The sequence below is a fragment of the Vigna unguiculata genome, chromosome 2 (assembly GCF_004118075.2).
Source record: "Vigna unguiculata cultivar IT97K-499-35 chromosome 2, ASM411807v1, whole genome shotgun sequence".
NCBI lineage: Eukaryota > Viridiplantae > Streptophyta > Magnoliopsida > Fabales > Fabaceae > Vigna > Vigna unguiculata.
The window spans coordinates 31,663,967-31,682,434 of NC_040280.1; the positions used below are offsets into that span (position 1 = coordinate 31,663,967).

At 34.8% G+C, this 18,468-nt stretch overlaps 5 protein-coding genes across 10 annotated transcripts; 2 read left to right on the forward strand and 3 right to left on the reverse strand.

Annotated features, from left to right (window-relative positions):
* Positions 1–638: 638 nt before the first annotated feature.
* On the reverse strand, positions 639–1,861 carry LOC114173657. Its single transcript, XM_028058163.1, has 2 exons — positions 949–1,861; positions 639–819 (listed from the first exon to the last, which is right to left on the reverse strand). Exons 1-2 carry the CDS (start codon positions 1,426–1,428, stop codon positions 700–702), a joined length of 600 nt encoding a protein of 199 aa, XP_027913964.1. The 5' UTR covers positions 1,429–1,861; the 3' UTR covers positions 639–699.
* Positions 1,862–2,833: 972 nt separating this feature from the next.
* LOC114173656 (BTB/POZ domain-containing protein At3g09030) lies at positions 2,834–4,656 on the reverse strand. The gene has a single exon (XM_028058162.1). It carries the CDS (start codon positions 4,542–4,544, stop codon positions 3,117–3,119), a length of 1,428 nt encoding a protein of 475 aa, XP_027913963.1. The 5' UTR covers positions 4,545–4,656; the 3' UTR covers positions 2,834–3,116.
* A 1,751-nt stretch (positions 4,657–6,407) lies between these two features.
* Positions 6,408–8,538, reverse strand: LOC114173786 (heat stress transcription factor B-2b). Of its 6 annotated transcripts, none has more exons than XM_028058387.1 (3): positions 8,252–8,538; positions 7,718–7,986; positions 6,408–7,628 (listed from the first exon to the last, which is right to left on the reverse strand). In XM_028058387.1, exons 2-3 carry the CDS (start codon positions 7,967–7,969, stop codon positions 6,807–6,809), a joined length of 1,074 nt encoding a protein of 357 aa, XP_027914188.1. In that variant the 5' UTR covers positions 7,970–7,986; positions 8,252–8,538; the 3' UTR covers positions 6,408–6,806. The 6 variants fall into 6 exon arrangements, with proteins under 6 accessions (XP_027914188.1, XP_027914187.1, XP_027914184.1 ...); XM_028058386.1 differs by having other exon boundaries at positions 7,718–7,992; XM_028058383.1 differs by having other exon boundaries at positions 7,718–8,003.
* A 2,668-nt stretch (positions 8,539–11,206) lies between these two features.
* Positions 11,207–12,142, forward strand: LOC114173972 (protein P21-like). The gene has a single exon (XM_028058683.1). It carries the CDS (start codon positions 11,266–11,268, stop codon positions 11,941–11,943), a length of 678 nt encoding a protein of 225 aa, XP_027914484.1. The 5' UTR covers positions 11,207–11,265; the 3' UTR covers positions 11,944–12,142.
* Positions 12,143–14,464: 2,322 nt separating this feature from the next.
* LOC114172280 (thaumatin-like protein 1) lies at positions 14,465–15,485 on the forward strand. Its single transcript, XM_028056862.1, has one exon. The coding sequence runs from the start codon at positions 14,533–14,535 to the stop codon at positions 15,256–15,258; it is 726 nt and encodes a 241-aa protein (XP_027912663.1). The 5' UTR covers positions 14,465–14,532; the 3' UTR covers positions 15,259–15,485.
* The last annotated feature ends 2,983 nt before the right edge of the window (positions 15,486–18,468 follow it).

An 18,468-nucleotide genomic window follows, 5' to 3' on the forward strand; every position in this document is an offset into this window, starting at 1 on the left:
CATTAAATATCAACCCAATCCATTCAAGTTGCAATAAGCGTGATTTTTATTTAAATTTGGAATGAAAACAAACTTAAAAGAATAAATTTAAAAAGAAATCCATTATTGAAATATTTGAGAAATGTTATTTTATATGCGAATTCATAGAATTTTGGGAGGTAGAAATGAGGAGGGGTTTTCATTTCTCTTAACATGTACAAGAAACTGTGATACTGTGACAAATCATGAATCTGAGCTCATTATCGACTTAATTTGCAAAACAAACTGAATTAAGTAATTTAGCTTTCGCATTAAAAATTTATACTTTTAAAACATGTTTTTATATTCAAAGTAAAATATAATTAATAAATTAATATATACATTATTCAAAGTTTATATCTAAATTAAAATTAAATAATATAACATATCAACCGCAGGTTTGGATACTTTTTTTTATCAGAAAAATGAATTAAAATACAGAAAGGACACCCATATAGAAAGCAGGTTTGGATAATTAATAATTACTATATAATTGACCTCGCGTTTACATGATGAACTACTTTTTTTTTATTCTTGTACCTTTTTCTAAATGAAATGATCAATAGATATTCAAATATAATGTTTTGTAACATACAAAACTAAATTAAAATCCCACAATATAGAGTTAGCTTACTTTAAGAACTTATAAAATTATATCCATTGAAATCAAATTAGTAAAGACTAACAATATGAAAAAAAAAATTGTCGATAAACAGAAATAGGAACAAAGAGATACATATCAGGAACGAAGCGACACCTTTGCACGAGAGTGGATGGCGTATACGATTCATTGACATTGACCTCCAAAACCCAATTACAAAGTGAAGTGTGTTCAATAATTTTCATGAATTTTATTGTTCAAAAGAAAAAGTAAAACTAAAAAGAAAATTAAAATTAAAATTCCGTCTCCATATTGGAGTGTCCACTTACGGTGGTGGCAGCGGTGGTGCTGCCAAATTTGCGAAGCGCTGTGACGGGAATTCCAATGACAGGCTGACACGTGGCGGGATGGAGTGGGTAGAGCGAGCCCTGGAAGCGGAGGGAAAGATTGAGGATGAGGTGGGTTTTGGAACCGTCTTTTGCCCGTAACCGGTAACTGAGGTGGCGCAGGGAATGAGAGGGTGGGAAGGCAATGTCGGAGGGCGGAATCAGACACCATCCGAGGAGCGTGGGCCCCACGAAGCGGCGGTTGTTGTAGAGGTGGAGGTGGAGGCGGGAATAGGTGTCGGAGAAGAAGGTTGGATCGAGTGGGACGCGGAAGACGTGGTCCCCTGTGCCTCCTCCGTCGTAGTGGTAGAGGAGGTGTGCGGGGAGCTTGGTGAGAGTGAAGAAGGGTCTGATGCGGTTGAAGTAGGAAGAGTGTTGGTTCAGACCTTCAGCGGACATAACAGTGATCTCCAACGTTGTCATGGTTAGAGAGAGAGAAGAGAAAAAGAAAAGAGATGAGTGTGAACGATGAAAAGTGGCGGTTACGTTGTGATGTGAGTGATTTAGTGGAGTGTTTCATCTGGTGGGTGGTAGTGGTGTGGAATTTAAACCTCTGTGGAAAGAAAATCACCCGAATAAGACTCGTGGAAAATTTTATTTCCCGCTTTCACAAGTCAATCAACAAGGGGTCTTTTCTTATTTTCGGTGGCTTATGACAGAGTGAAAAAAGTATCCAACTTTATTCCCAATTTCTGGAAAATATTGCAAAATGTGTTTATTCCCAAAACTCACCCCAAGGATAAGAGAGTTTGGGTTATAGCAACAGACACCAGAGTCCCCAACCAAGGGAACAAATGAAGCTGGCAAATCAGATCAAAGATTTAGCAAAGTTTACAAACTGGGTTGAAAGGGGCAACCCAAATGCAAAGAAAGATATGGCAGATCATAATTGCACGCTGAGTAGTGGAAAATTTTAAAGAATTTTGAGCTTTTGATGAGTTGGGTTTGCAATGGAAGAACCATAACAAAGCATGAAGTAAAGAAAAAGAGTGGAGTTTTGATCACTTTGTTAATGGAGCGTCTAGACTAAAGACAAGTTTATGATTGTTTAGCTTATGTTTTTCTATTCATTTTTTCTTCTTTTGCATCCAAAAAACAAACATGAGAATTGTTTAGCTAACTTATTCATCTCGCAATAAAAAACGAGGTAGAATAATAAATGTACTAACTGGACAAGCATACTGATCTTATGGGCTAATTAGTTGCAATAGGGATCTAAACTGTCCTGACGGTATCAATATGTGCATTGCACAGCTATTAAGTCAGACTCCAGACATAGAAAAACATAAAATAAGAGCACATAAATATGTTTTGTCCTTGTATCCTAATCATATCAATAAACAATCACTTGAGAAAGAAAATAAAAAAGAATATAGGATATATAAATAATAGAAATAAGCAATCGGTTAATTAACAACAAATGGGTGAGTGGTAATGAAAGATACAAAGTGATTTCTTATGCAGACATCCCAATTCTGTCACTAATATAAAATGCAGTAATCACATATCTGAATGCTAACATCTACATAAACTTATTAGGAATGACAATCGACAAATATACAAAAATTACTACAACAATATACTTGTTAGAATCTTACCAGAAGTTGGAAACCATGGGACAAAAGTAAGTGGAACTCAAAACTTCATAATCAGCCAATAGACCAATGCATAAATGGGAAGTTTACAAGTGAAGCAAACTAGATTGATACGAGGTTTCCATCACGAAATAAAACTAGAGTACCAAAGGGAAAGGAAGAACAGGACATCTTTCCAGAACAATTGGATTTTAAAAAGTCCCATATGATAATAATCAATTGAGACGACATAGTTAATATACAACAGAAGGCATTGATTGAGGCTTTCTTTGCAGAATTGTAAAATCAAAATGAAGTTTGCATTAATAACAATGTATACACTTGCCCAAAGGTCAATTCATGAAGAGCATAACAGACAGGAAATAAAGCAAATATGACAATAAAAGTGGCATCAAATTGTGATTTACTCATTGCTTAGAAAATAAATCACGTTATTCATCTAAAGCTGACAACAATTTACCCATATTTTTGTTTTTTTCGTGAAGAAATCCTACCTAAGAAAGTGTCTATCCCTGGTCACAAAACAGAAATAGCTCCAGAGAAACGAGAGCTCTCCCAAACTTCAATCCCCTCAACATCTTCTCTACTAACAAACAACCTATCGCCACCACCTTCAATCTTCTTTATAATCCCTCTATCTGAATCCTCTCTTTTATCCACAAAATTCCTCCTATAAAACCCTTCAGCATCACTCTCATTCTCGCTTCTTACAACAACATTTTCCCTTTGTTCCACCATTGACCAAACCTCCAACCCACCTTCTCTGGCCACAAACACTTGCCCCCGGTAACAGTGCACCACACTATTCCTCACTTCACCACAACTCACCAAACTAGCGTTCTTCTCTTTTAGATAAATCCAAGGATCATCCTTCAGAAACCGCATATCCGCCATAGCCAAATCCCCCGACTTAGAACACAACTTGAACAGCAACAATCCCTCCACGTCAGCCTCCACGTCAGCAAACGAATCCCCGAACCGGCTGCTCCGTCCCGAACCACCAGGCTCGTTCGTCTCCCAAACCACCTCCCCAGACCTCGGGTCCCATAATCGGACATAGCCGGAGAAACCAAAAGCACCACCGGTCACCGCGCTACCGACGAGAACTCCTGTCGCCGGAATCCACGTCAGCTTCGCGGGAACCATATTCTTCGCCTGGTTCCCGGACTGCCGAGCAAACTGATTCACAGTCCGCAGATTCGACTTATCCACTTCGAGGATGCAATTCTCTCTGTGAGGACAATCGAATGAAGCGAAAACGGTATTCTCTGAAGCGGTTATCGCGTTGACGTGCGCCTTGAAGATTCGTGGATCGAGAGGATCTGTCCAGTGGACCGATCCGACGTGGCGGCTGCCGGAGAAGTTGTAGAAGTGGAGGCCGGGGTCGGACATGGACCCGATAGCGGCAATCTCGGGCCAGACGCGGCAGATGGAATCGATTTCGTCGAGGTGAGTGCGGACAGTGCCGGAGTGTGTGAGGGTTGAGTCGTAGCCGGAGATCTGACCACCATGGGCAATCCAGACAGCGCCGGAATCAGCGGCCGCGAAGGAGGAGGGGAGGCCCTCTGAGGCTGGGCGGATTGAGGCGGCAAGGGCGGCGTCGATACCGGAGAATGGAGGCGGCGCGGTGGCGGCACGTAGGTGCGCGTCGATGCCGTAGAAGAGGGCCTCGTCCGCGAGCTCTTGTTTAGAGAAGCGGCGCGCAGTGGAGGGAAGGTGAGAGGTGCGGAGGAGCGAGAGGAGGACGGAGAAGATCTCCGGGTCACGGTCGATGAAAACCGGGTTCGGGTCGGTCGAGCGCCGGTTCGAGAGCGCGAAGAGGAGAGAGTCGGGGCCGCCGGAGCGGAGCGTGGATAGCGTTGTCTCGAAGTACTTTCCACCCACGTTGAGCTTTATGCGCTCGTTTGCAGTGTTAGATTCCACTGAAGTGCTTTCTTCCTCCATAATCGAACAGAAGAGATGAAGAAGCAAAAATAACGAACAGGTTTTCTTCTGGTTTTTTCAAAGCTTTCTGGTTAGTTCGTTTTTGGTGTCTCAGATTTAATGCATAAATTATATGTGATTTCACTTCTCACATGTAAAATTATATTAAGAAAATAAATCACTTTATTTAATTAACTAAACTATATTATTTTAAAGAGAGGCGTAACATGTTTCCTGTTTAAACTTTTATCATCAAAATAAAAGTACATTTTAATTTTTTAATCTTAAAATTATACCTAAGCTAAAATATGGTACTGTTTAAATAATTATTAATTAAAAATGTTTCACCATCAAAGTTAGCAAGCAACATGTCTTACATTTATCGTAAAAATTATATGTATTTTAAGATACTCCTTTTAATTAGAGTATATTTGAATAACAATAATATAAAACATTTTATAATAGAAATAAGCTATCTAGATAAGAAATTTTAAAATAATTAAAAATTTATGAAAATAATTATTTGAAAATAAAATAAATATATCTAGAATGCAAGAACTTTGATGGTGAAGTAAGAACTTTTAAAGAAATATCTATTTGAAGTGAAATTTATTTTTTTTTTAAATATTTTTTTTTTATAATTATGATTCTTCTCGCTTACTTGACCTCAATTCAGAATGTCTTCTATTTGGAAATAAGATAAAATTTAAAGATTAAAATAATGTTAAAGTCAAAGATATTTATTTATACAAGAGAACAAAAATGAAGGGGGTTAAATGCCCTTGTTTTGAAAATAATAATTGTAACATTAGAGTCCTATGGAAATCTTTACAAATGTAAATGAAAACAATCTCTAAACTGTGGGCTGTCAAGTGGCCCACTATGATTGTGAACTACAATATACATATTTTTTTTCAAGTGTATAAATATTTTTTTCAAACTTAATGCGTAAATGGTGAATAGCAAAATATAATATATATATATATATATATATATATATATATATATTTCAAAATAAATATATTCTGAATTTTTTTAATTATACAGTTTAAAATATATTTATGAATTACACGATTTGAATAGGTATTTTCTGAATTGTAGAATTCAAGCTGTAGATATTTTGAATTTTACAATTTTAAAAAAAGTATTGGGGGTGCTAATAGAAGTTATCGGGAACCGAGCTCTTGTGCAAAAAAAACATCAGGGCCCAATTATCATGTCAAGCTTTTTGGATTGAAAAGTGGGATATAATCCAGAACCCCACAAACCAAAGTGGTAATCTGCACGACATTTTTTATCCAGCGAGCAAAAATGTTTTTTACATCATAAAAAAGGTTAGTTTCACATGTGAGGTTGAATTTTATAAATATTGGAAAAAAATTAAAATACATATGAATGAAACAGAATATTTACTAAACTTTTAAATACTATTTTTCTAGTCAATTATTAAATCCCATACTTGCATTTTTAAATTGTTGATACAATTTGAAAATTCGATAAATTAATGTAGTAATTTTCTCACTATTTCTCACTTCATAAAATGTGAGGAAATTTCTTGTAACCAAATTTTGCAATCACATTACAATTAACAGATCTTTAACATATAAATAAAATATTATGTTCCATTTTTATTAGTCAGGTTACCACGAACATATCTTTTAAATAAGAAAGTTAAAAAACCATTAATGAACGAAAGGAAATATAGGTATGATAAAAATCTGTGATATTTAATTAACAGACGTTAAACTTCTGAGAGATCACAACACTGACCCGCTAGAAAGCAATTCGTAAGACTACCTAACATTCCATAATTACAAAGTTTAAAACCAGTCCTAATGATGGAAACATCACAATACATGAATAAATTCGAAAAATTTTATAGGCTTAAATATAAATTCGAAAAATTTTATATTATATGTATATACATATCGCATAAAATGTTCTTAAACAAGAGAAAAAAATGAGAAGTCAATGGTAGGGGTATTATCTTTTACAAATGTTCATTGAAGATTTACAACAACAGTTCTCAAGAACATTTATTTCTCAAGATAAAGAAGTTTGGAGCTCAAGGAAGTTGACTTTCCCACTATTCACTCATGGCCAAGAGTTGAATTATACGAAACCCCTCTCCATGTGTTGCAGCTTCCACTACAAACAAGCTCAATTCACGTGCTGGCCCAATGGTAGTGCTAGCTTAGTGTCTTCAATGTGCACAATGTGGCCACCAAAGTCACGTGCCTCATGTCATTTTACCAAATTAGCAGAGATTAGAAGGAAGGAGCATTATTTCCCAAGCTCCAGCCACCGAGGATCCTGATCATCCGACTCATCTCCATCAAGCGGTTCAGATTTCACATCTGGCCCGCCATCTGGTTCCTGTGAGGACTGTGTCTGTGTTTGTGGCTGAGTTTGAACTCGCGTTTGCATTTGATTCTGTTCTTCTCCCTCCGGTTCGGTCTCGCACTCTGTCCTACACCGTTTCAAACCAATAGAAACCCCAAACAGCTTGGGAACCTCTGCCTCCGCTGCATTCGCAGTCGTACACGGCGCAAAGCCGGCAGCGCTACCGACATGCATGGCGTCATCAGCCGAAGAAACATGCTTCGCAGGCAAAAGCTCCAAAGCCTTCCCTTCCGGCACCGGCATGGTCCTCACAGCACTAGTGGACGATTCTAACTGCTGACGGCTAAAACCAGAAGCGTAATTGGTCATCAAAGCGAGTATGTTATTACACAAACTCTTCAATTGACTCAACTCGTGATTCAGTTGCATGTTCTCTTTTCTAAGCCTTTCATTTTCTTCTAACAGCTCGGGCGCAGTGGTGCAACTCGTGGTGCGGTGCACTGTATTATTATTATTTCCAGCAATCGGAGATGAGTTCGAGGATAGTACCTGTTCGTCGCCGGAAGTCGTCGGAGACACAGCTCTGATTGCCGGTGCCGCCACAGCAACCGTCACAGTATTGGCTGTGGCTACTGCAGGTTGCGCAGTTGGTGGCACCGGTAATATTTTCCGGCGTTGTATGTCCCGAAGCAGAGTTCTCTCACCTCGCCGGAAACAGTCGTTAGCGAATTCCCAACGGTCAGGGACAACCTTCCGAAATCCCTGCACATAACAACACACAAACACCGGTAATTCATCTTACAATATTCGATAATAGAGGAGAATAAAACGAGCTGGCGCGGAGTGATTACATAGGTGTTTAGCTGACGGACAAAACTGGAGAAGTTGTTGTGTTTGAAGTACTTGGGAAGCAAATCACGTGCGAATTCCGCAGGCCGCCAAACTATGAAACTGGTGCCATCTTCGTTCCAGGAAATTAGGTCATCCGCGGAGGGATCATCCACGAGCTGGTACGTCTTCGTCAGAAACGGCGTCGGAATAGATCTCTGTGACTCCGCCGGCGCTGATTCACCGGTTTGCTCCACCGGTAATGGCGCCATCATCTGCTCCGCTACCAGATCTGGAACTGAAACCTAGCTAAGCTGCCCAATCACTTCTCTGCTAAGCTCATAAGCGGCTTCTAAAATAAACTAGTTCTTCTAAATGCATCAATTTACTACTTACCAACTATACAGTTATTTGGATAAGGTAAACTACATCTACGAGAAAGTCTAGAACTGGAACCTATCTAACCTTACCCAAACCCGATTCCTCTTGATATTATCCAGGTGAAAGAAAATAATATTAATAAAACAATAATTATTATTAGGATATTATTTGGTTACCTTGATCTGCGTAATATTGAATTACAATATTCACCGGCCAACAGAGTAGCAGAAAGAGCGTCAGAAGCGGAAGAATCCACGGTTGAGAGAGAGTGAGAGAGACGGTAGGTTCTTGTTGTTTCTAGAAGTTTCGGATGGGAGTAAATTGATGGGGAGGATGGAAAGAAAAAAGGGTCCTTCTTTCGTGGGTTCGAGAATGAAAGGGAAATAATTAGAAAAGGAAAAAATAAAAAATAGGTGGGCCCACTACAAATAGAGTGAGAAAAAGAAGACGCTAGAAGGGTTTGCGATGGTTCCTTGGTTGGAGCTGTAATCCAGCCGCTGCTTCATCCGAATATGGCTTTCAACCGTTGCTTTGTCCACTTTCCAGAACCTTCCTTGTCCTTCATTCCTTTCTCACTTTTTTTTTTTATAATTTTTCTACTGTTTATTAGTTTTGTACAATGTTATCGTGCCTTATCTTGTTTAACACGTGTTCCAATGTTTATAATGACAACAGGGCCCACATCACTCTCATCCCAGCTGCTTTGTGTTTTTTTCTTCAGTTCAAAACGCGGTCCACAGGTTTTCTTTTCCACTGCACAATGCTGTAAATTATTTTAACTGGTACAAAAATCTCAATCCAAACCTCACTCAAAATAAAATAGTTTAGGGAATACTGTATTAACTATTGGATTCTCAGTTATCAAAGAGACTAATGGATCACAGGAAAAATGTTATGACTATGTCTAAAAAAACATTATTAAACTGAATCATTAAAAATGAGAGAAAAAGTATTAAATAGAAAAATATTAGTCTTTCTAGTAAGAGATGACTATGTGAAAAAAGTGGTCAACTAAATCAATTTTGCCAATAAGATAAAATCAATTTATCTGTCTCATCTTTTAAAATATCTCATTTACATTTTAAAAAATCTAGGTGTGTTTATTGATATTAAATTATAAAAAAAATATTTTTATGAGGATATGTTAGTATGTTTGGTAACATTAGCTCTTTTTTTCAAGCAAATATATAATACTGGGAGGAACATGTCTCAGCCTGTATTGTATGATTAAGATAGCTTTCTATTTCTAATCCGACACTACCTTTTAAAATAAATTGAAAATTAAACTAGTTTAATTTATTATTGAATATTTAGATAAGAGTTGAAAAAATACGCTTGGCTCAAGATTTAAAGAAGTGTGTTTTTAAATGAAACTATTACATTAAGAAACAACTTAGACCAATTCTCACTTTTATTTTTCTTTTCTTAACCTATTGTCCAACTAACAAATAATTACGTCCATTATCATTCTTGTTATTATTCTCTTGTACCACGTGATAATGCACGTTATTCACATAAATTATTTCACTTTTTTATACATAATTGCGGCGTGGTTCTTTTGATTGAAGTATATTGAAGAAAATAAAGTTATGATGAAAATATTGAAGATTTCTGTCTAGAGTTCCTAAGTTTCTTGTGACATTTTTCATGCATTTCAGAAAAAATCATTTAAAAAATATTCAATCCAAAATATACAGTAGGCGTTTAACAAAATTGTGGGTGTAGAAAGATGAAACCCTAAGATTTGTAAGTTTGGGTCTTATTCTCACAACTTCATGGAAGTCTTGCCCAAAGAGCTCTACAGTAGTGTCTTGCGAGGATCGTAGAACCGGAGGAGCTCAGATCCGATTCTTGCATTCATCTTAACTGCAGATTTCTACTTCTTCTTACTCAGTTTGTAAGCATAGGAGAACAAATAAGATAGAAGACCATATTGAAACTATACTTCCTGACTAAAGTAGTAAGAAGTATTTTCAGAAGCAGTAGATTTTCCGTAATTCTTAGGCTTCTTTCTTTTTCTTTTCAAGAAAAAGAATATATATAGGATGGATGCAAATATGACAAATGAAAAAAAAAATTGTATTGTAATGTAATTTAATTTTTTATTGTTTATTATACATAAAGAAAATTAGTTTTAGTAAAGAAGAAAAAATTATACAGAAATAAAATCGGTATGAAGATCAAATTGGTACAGTCACAAGATGGGCCTAGATCGCTTCCTACATGCCCATATTTCTTATTATGGGCCTATAATCCATAAACGCATAGCTCTCGGGCCTGCTTTTACCTGCTTTTAGTGTAGTGGAGGCCTCGTTTGTCGTAGGGGAATACGAATAAATGAATGGACTTTTCAAATCTCTCATCTACACGCAAGTAAATGAGTCATGAAATTTCAAGATTTACCAACTCTAGAAGATCAAGATGGAAGAAATGTTAAGTATTTAAGAAAAGATTTTCAAAACTTCCGCCCATTTTTTAATTGACTTTTTTTTTATTTTATTCGTACCTGTACTCAATTTTTTTCTTTCAACCTTTAGCCCCGAAAAAAAAGAGGAAATTGGAACGTGACTTTTGACTTTGAGAATTTTTTAACCCCGTCCATTTGGATTAGTTTTTAAGAACGAAAATGATATGTTAATATCATATCTACAAGTAGATAAGTTACTTCTTACGTGTTGAAATTAGTTTGGCATAGTTTCATATTTGCGTATTTTCATTTTCAACATCCATTGTGACGGAAACGAAAAATCATAAACCTTTCTCTTTTTCACTTCTTCGTAAGCATCTTTTAGTTGGTTGCAATGCAAATTTGTTTTTCCATTTCCTTTTCGCTACCATTCCAGAGAAAATCAAGTTAAACTGGCAATTTATTCAAAGGTTGCAAGAGTTAATTTTTCAAATTACATGGCTTTCCACAATCACGGCTCAAATAAAAAACACGCTTCAATGCGTTAACGTGACTTAATTTGGTAAGTATCAACAATTTTCTACGGATTCAGTTATTTTGATTTCAAAACGAACAACTAGTCTTCAAAGTCCACAATTTAAATGTTGTACATGACATCACCACATGAATTTTTCAAAAACCACATTGCTTTCCGAACAAATAAATGCCAAATCAACCTTACTATAAAAATAATACACACAAACACAAAACCTCTTACCCCTTTAACAAACACCATTAACAACAATGGCAGTCACAAAAAGCCTCTCATTGTTTCTCTTCGTCGCCATAAGCTGCACCGTCGCAGCCCAGGCAGCGACCTTCAACGTCACAAACAGTTGCAACTTTACGGTGTGGGCCGCCGCCGTGCCCGGTGGCGGCGTACGGCTGAACCCTAACGAGTCATGGAGCATCGAAGTGGCGAACGGCACCACGGGAGGACGCATTTGGGGCCGGACAAACTGCACCTTCGACAACGCGGGACGCGGTAATTGCTTAACCGGCGACTGCGGCGGCGTTCTCGTGTGCAACAACACTTACGGTACACCCCCGAACACGCTGGTGGAATTCGCGTTGAACCAGTACAACAACCTCGACTTCTACGACATCTCCCTGGTAGATGGTTTCAACCTTCCGGTTCAGTTGAACCCGACATATAACTGCAGCAGCGTAAAATGCGCCGCCGACGTGATCGGAGAGTGCCCCACTCAGCTGCAGGCTCCGGGCGGTTGTAACAACCCTTGCACGGTTTTCAACACGACGGAGTACTGTTGTACCTCCGGTTCTTCGGGGTGCGGTCCCACCGATTATTCCAAGTACTTCAAGGAGAAGTGCCCAGATGCATACAGTTACCCCATGGATGATGCCACCAGCACATTCACTTGCAGGGGAGGATCCGATTATAGGGTTGTGTTTTGCCCTTAAAATTCATCATCTTTTCTTCAATGCTTTCTATTTATTTTTGTAGTTTTTTTTTTTCTTTCTTTTTTTTCAATGATTCGTATTGTGTTATTGTATACTTGGATTTGATAGAGCGCGGATCTCTCTCTGATGGGATGTGGTGCTCTTTGTGATCTCATAATAAGTTATAAATATCAAAAATAATAATTCACATGACAGTAAACAAGCTTGCTGTTCTTGTTATTGGAACCCTAGAGTGTTTGGATCCAGTTTTAGTTGAAGGCCAAAACTCATATTTTAGTTAATATGAATTTATTAATATATCTAATTTAAAAAATTATATTTATAGAATATATATATATATATATAAACATATTATGTTTCGTAAATGAAAAATATCATGAACATTTTGTATGAAAATATTGGATTATATCATCGACTACGACTTATGAGTTTCATTTATACAAACAAAATTGTTTTTTCCACTGTCATCCATTATTTATGTTGACAAATTTTCACAATATTTGACAAAGTGATTAAAAATCTAAGAGTTGAAGAGGGACGATGAAATGAAATCGAAGTTTTTGTATAAAGTTTCTTTCCTGGTAAAAAAAGTTGTTAAAATCAGTTAAACTTACCGGTTTAAGTGATTAATAAATGTAAGATGATAAAAATGGACATATTTTATATATAATTGAGTAAATTGTATGTTTCTCTACTTTAAACTTATTTAAATGACTCAATAATATGTAAGTTGATTAGGTTTTATTATAATTTGCTCTTACAAGTTTTATCAATTATGACTTTTAGTAGTTAATAGAATTTTATTTTAAAATAAGATCCTTATAAACACCTAACAATTCGAAATTAAATGCTATAATATAATCCTCTAGTATCCATATATAAGCATAATCACTCAAATACCTGAGGAAAAAAATGTATTAATTACTCATTATTTAGGAGATTTTGATTATAAGGAAAAACGTTTAACAATAAAAACTAATTTCTAAAGGCAATGTCTATTGCCCATCTTTAAAGTGCAGGCCTTAATTGGAGTTATTAAAGGGTAAATGATCTTAGTAATTTTGAAATGTGACAATACGTTTGAAGGATAAGAGAGAACTTTTTTTGTTAATCTTAAGTTGACTAAGACATAAAGGTAGCAAATATAGGAAAACAACGTTACATGGGAAAAATGAAAAAGATTATATTAAAATAATCAAGTAAAAGAAAAACATAGGAGAGTAAAATAATATTTTAAAAGACTGAATTTGGAAAAATTGGAAAACTAAAGTAAACTGAAATCTACAACTTAAGCCGGCAGAACAAGGAATAACAGGTTGGAACTGATACGTGTAGTATTATCTACATGCCTCTTGTCTAAAAGATTAATATTTTCTTTATTAGATTTGAAAAAAAAGTACTCAACTTTTTTCTTTAAACCTGAAATAGTCATGATATATTTATATTTTATTTTTTAAAAGGTTACAATACTTTTACCTTTTATTTTATCATCGATCAATTTTACTATTCCGGTCTAAAATATCAGAAAGAGAAAAATCAAGAACAAATTAAATATATATTTTCTTTTTTGGAGTTCAGGAATTATAGTTCTAAAAAAATGTCTGTCTATTTCTTTTTCTTTTCTCTTTTATATAGGCCTCTTACATATCTGATTCGTAGAAATACATGTTAGTGTGGCAAAATATCAGTAATCTATTTTTATTTTTTTACTGGATATTAAACTCCTTCCTTTTTAGGAACCAACTAACCATCCACCCAAATTTTACTTGGTTCAAATTCTATTTGGTCCAAATACTCGGTCCAAATCCTGTTTTATCTAATTCCTGCTTGACCAAAATCATGTTCCGTCCAATTCTTGTCTGCTCTAAATCCTACTCACCCAAATCATAATCGGCTCAATTCATGTTTGATCCAAATTCTACTCGAATTCTTTTTTCATTATTTTAATCCATGACTTGATAAATATTTATTCAATCAGAATCGAAATGGGACGTTAAACCTTTTGATCCATCAAAATGATTGATCCACGAATCGGTCGGATCGATACGATCAGACTTATCGATCAAAATGAATGCCAATCAATATTTTTCCTTTCCAACTTTTATCCATACCATCACGAAAATAACAGTATTTGAACATAAAATTGGAAGAAAGTGATATTATTAAAATAAGTTGTTTAAGTTTTTTTTTTTTAAAGTACGGTTTTCTTTTTTATTTTTCAGAAAGTTTAAGTCGTAAAACATCTGAAAATTGGCTGTCACATATGGTATCGAAATATTTGATTGAATTGGGATGTAAGTGTTCTGTTTGAACTGAATATACATAACAGATAGACATGATGAGTATTATTTATTTACTTTGAACTTCCATTAAAATAAAGTTTGACAGAGATAACGAAAAAGAAGAAAAGAAAGAAGAGTGTAAGATGGATAGCCGCCCCTAACCTTTGTCACTAATTTTCCACAAACACTATTCATTTAAAAGCGATAGTTTCCCTCCTCTTTCTTCATTCACTTTCACTACACAAAACCGTAACTCTATATAAACACCAAACACCATTTTCCGAATATCCACACTCAACACATAAACATGCCTCACTCACCACTTTGCTCCCTCCTATTCCTCGCCTCATTATCTCTGGCCACCGCTGCAAACTTTGAGATCGTCAACAACTGCCCCTACACGGTGTGGGCGGCGGCCAGCCCCGGCGGCGGGCGGCGCCTGGACCGCGGGCAGACGTGGAACCTGTGGGTGAACCCAGGCACTGCCATGGCCCGCATATGGGGCCGCACCGGCTGCAACTTCGACGGCAGCGGGCGCGGGCGGTGCCAGACCGGTGACTGCACCGGCGGCCTGAACTGCCAGGGCTGGGGCGTCCCCCCGAACACCCTGGCGGAGTTCGCACTGAACCAATACAACAACCTGGACTTCTACGACATCTCCCTGGTGGATGGTTTCAACATCCCCATGGACTTCTACCCCGTGAACGGCGGGTGTCACAGAATCAGTTGCACCGCCGACATTAATGGGCAGTGCCCTGGCCCGTTAAGGGCCCAAGGTGGATGCAACAATCCCTGCACCGTGTTTAAGACGAACGAGTATTGCTGTACCAATGGGCAAGGAAGCTGTGGGCCCACTACCTACTCTAAGTTCTTCAAAGAAAGGTGCCGTGATGCTTATAGTTATCCTCAGGATGACCCTACGAGCACCTTCACTTGCCCTGCGGGTTCTAACTACAGGGTTCTCTTCTGTCCTCTCGGGGAACCTCTTCTTCCTCTTCACATGCTTCCTAATACTACCGCAAATCGATACTGAAGCAACAACCATAGCTGAAATGGAGTTTTCTTAAAACTTCGTTTTTTATCATCAATAAACTTTCATCTCTTCTACTGTCATGAAATTCACACATGAAATCTCTGTCACTCAACTTTCTATCTTGAGCAAGTTTCTATTGTGCCTGTGCAATAATACAGTATAATAGTGATTTTCCTTGTCTTTTAATGATGAGATTTATATGATAAACATTGGATTTGAACGTGGTAGAATAATTGGGAGCTTATCTTTTTTGGTGCAATCAGTGCATGAGGTCATGTTGATTTAGTTTAATATATGTTTTAAATATAGTAGGTTCTATCATCAAGTGAGGTTTAAAGAATTACACAGTTGCATGAAGAAGCAGCCTGATCATGAGAATTAAAAATTAAATACTGTAATTTTCTTAAAAATGAAGAGGGTATGATTATTGCCATTAATTAATTAAAGGTTCCTATGCCAGTACGATGTTTAAAGATCTAATTATGCCTATCCGATAAGATAAATATTCATATTAATACGAGGAATTTTTTATGCAAATTTAAATGGAACGTGGAATCAAATTTTAAGAATAATATAATTATAATATGAAATATTAAGAATTATATAATTATAATATAATATATTATGAATGTTTAAAAATTGTACAATTTTTTATTTTATTCAAATTATATATATATATATATATATATATAACAAAATATAAAATATTTACCATATTTTAATGTTGAATTTTTAATTTCAAAATAATAACTAATTTTTTATTTTGAAAGATATATTTTAGAATAGAAATATTTTCTAAAAATTAATTTAAATAAAAAAGATATTAAGTAAATATTCTCAATAATGAATCATATAATAAATTTTAGAAGATATCAAATAAAACGTGAATGATGTCGTTTTACAGGATCTTCTATTGAATGCAATGACAATGAATTGGAGATTGGTCTCGACGAAATTGAGGTTCACCAATGCGAAGAAATGTTATCAACTTGATATCAATATAATGAGTTGAAAGATTCTTCTTATTTATCATCGAATTAGTTGAATCAAGTTTAAGGTGGCTCTTCACATGTGAACGAAACGAAAATAGTCGTCAAATAATTTTACGTAATTTTTTTTCTTTTGAAGATCAATTCACAACATTATTGATCTGATGATTTTTTCTTTTGAAATGCAGATATAGATAGGATTATGTGGTACAATAAATATTTTAAATCTAATATTTCAATATTATATAAGATAATAAGATTTAATACAATAACAAGTATGTAAATTATGTAATTAAATTAAAATTTGAAGTTATAAAAAAAATATATAAATAAAAATTATAATACAAAATTTACAAGATTTTACAATTAAAAATAAGATATGAAACTAATTATTAAAATGATATAATAAAATTCATTTAAAATAAAAATAAAAATGTTAAAAATTAAATTTTAAGTTTAACATAATCCTATAAAATCAACCCTAATGTGAAATTTACGTTCACTAAAGCTTTATACGATATTATTACTTCTTTTAACCTAATGAAATGAATGAAAAAGAGGTGAGGGATGAGATGTATGTATATAATGAATGGTAAGTGATGACTTTAAATAGTTAGGTAAAGCAAGTCAAGTCAACGAGAGTCTTGTTTTGTTGTGATTGGGTAGCTCATTTTCGGATTAACTTTTTTTTAAAGAAAAAGAAATCATAGGTGTCAATAATGATGGGTAGAGTTATTATATGGAGGTTTGAAACTTTGAATTCAATGAATGAGAAGCCTAATACTTTTGTGGCGTGGAAGAATACTATTATATATCACCACAGTTTGCACTTTATTTATTGTCATAAGATAGATTTCGTGTTAGGAACAATCTTTTACTATTATTTTCTAAATGGAAATTTCATTTTTTTTTTCCAACATAGTTTCTTTCATACGTTTGCTTCTCTCTTTTTTTTCTCTCTTTTTAATCACATCATCAATAATTTTTCTTTTTTGGTTACCTTCTTCTTCTCAAAAAAAAAAAATTGCACCTTTTTTTTCTTTAAAAGGTACAACCATGAGTTTGATTAGTAGAATCAAAATATTATCTGGCGATAAATCAAAACCAAATGCTATCAAAGCACTTTCCTTGCTACCAAAATTTATAATAAATTCTTTAACCATTATCACAAATAACTTGTTCAAAATTAAATATAATTCTAAGTTTCTTATAATGTAAAAATGAAGTCTACAATTTTACAAGAGAAAAAACATTTAAATTTTGCTATTAGAAAAAATAAATCTATTTTTGACTTGATTAAAACAATAAAACTCATAACAATAACATGTAAATTAATGCGTGATTATTAATAAGATTGTCACACTAGATAATTTACAATAATTTACAAGACAAAAATATAAAGTTAGAGAGTAGAATGTGTACATCATGGGTTAATCTTGCGATGAACCAATTTTCACATTTATTCTTTACATGTAGGATAACTACACACATATGAAATTGTGCAATTTTTTGAAAGAAACATCTTCTGTATACCTAATAGTGCAAAGATATATTTTTGTCAATTTGAACATCTTTGTTTAAATAAGAAGTCTAATACAGCATGAAAATGTATGTGGATGACAATAGTTTGGAGTATTTATATTCATAAAAACAACATTATTTTGAGAAATGTAATAGCAAATGTTAGGAAATATTTTCAGTTGCACAAATTAGAACTTGTACATGGATTTCTAATAAATACTCATCAACTAAGTTTCTCATATTCTAATTGGTGTATGTGTTTAACCACATCTCTAAAATCATTGTGCATTTAATCATATAAAAATAAACGATTTTAGCCATATTAGTTAACTTTTTGAGTTTCTCTTTCATTATATAATACGTGTTTGTGTTGCTTTTATTTGTGTGAGTGGTGTTTATTGTCCTTCTCTTTTTGTGTAGATATGTTATCTCGGTCTTTAACCCTATATAACACCATTTTGTGGACTTGACCGACCCAAGTTTCAACAACCATGAATAAAAATGATTTCTATGAAATAACTCATCTTCTCACTACTTCTCTAAATGTTTGTCTTTTGAAAACCATAGAGATATTAAAATAGAGATATTAAATGACAATGACAAAAAAAATAAAATTAGAGCAATTAATCATGGGGAATCCAACAAATCCTAAGAAGTTGGCTTCAATGAAAATGATAAAAAGATAAAGATAATCTGTCAT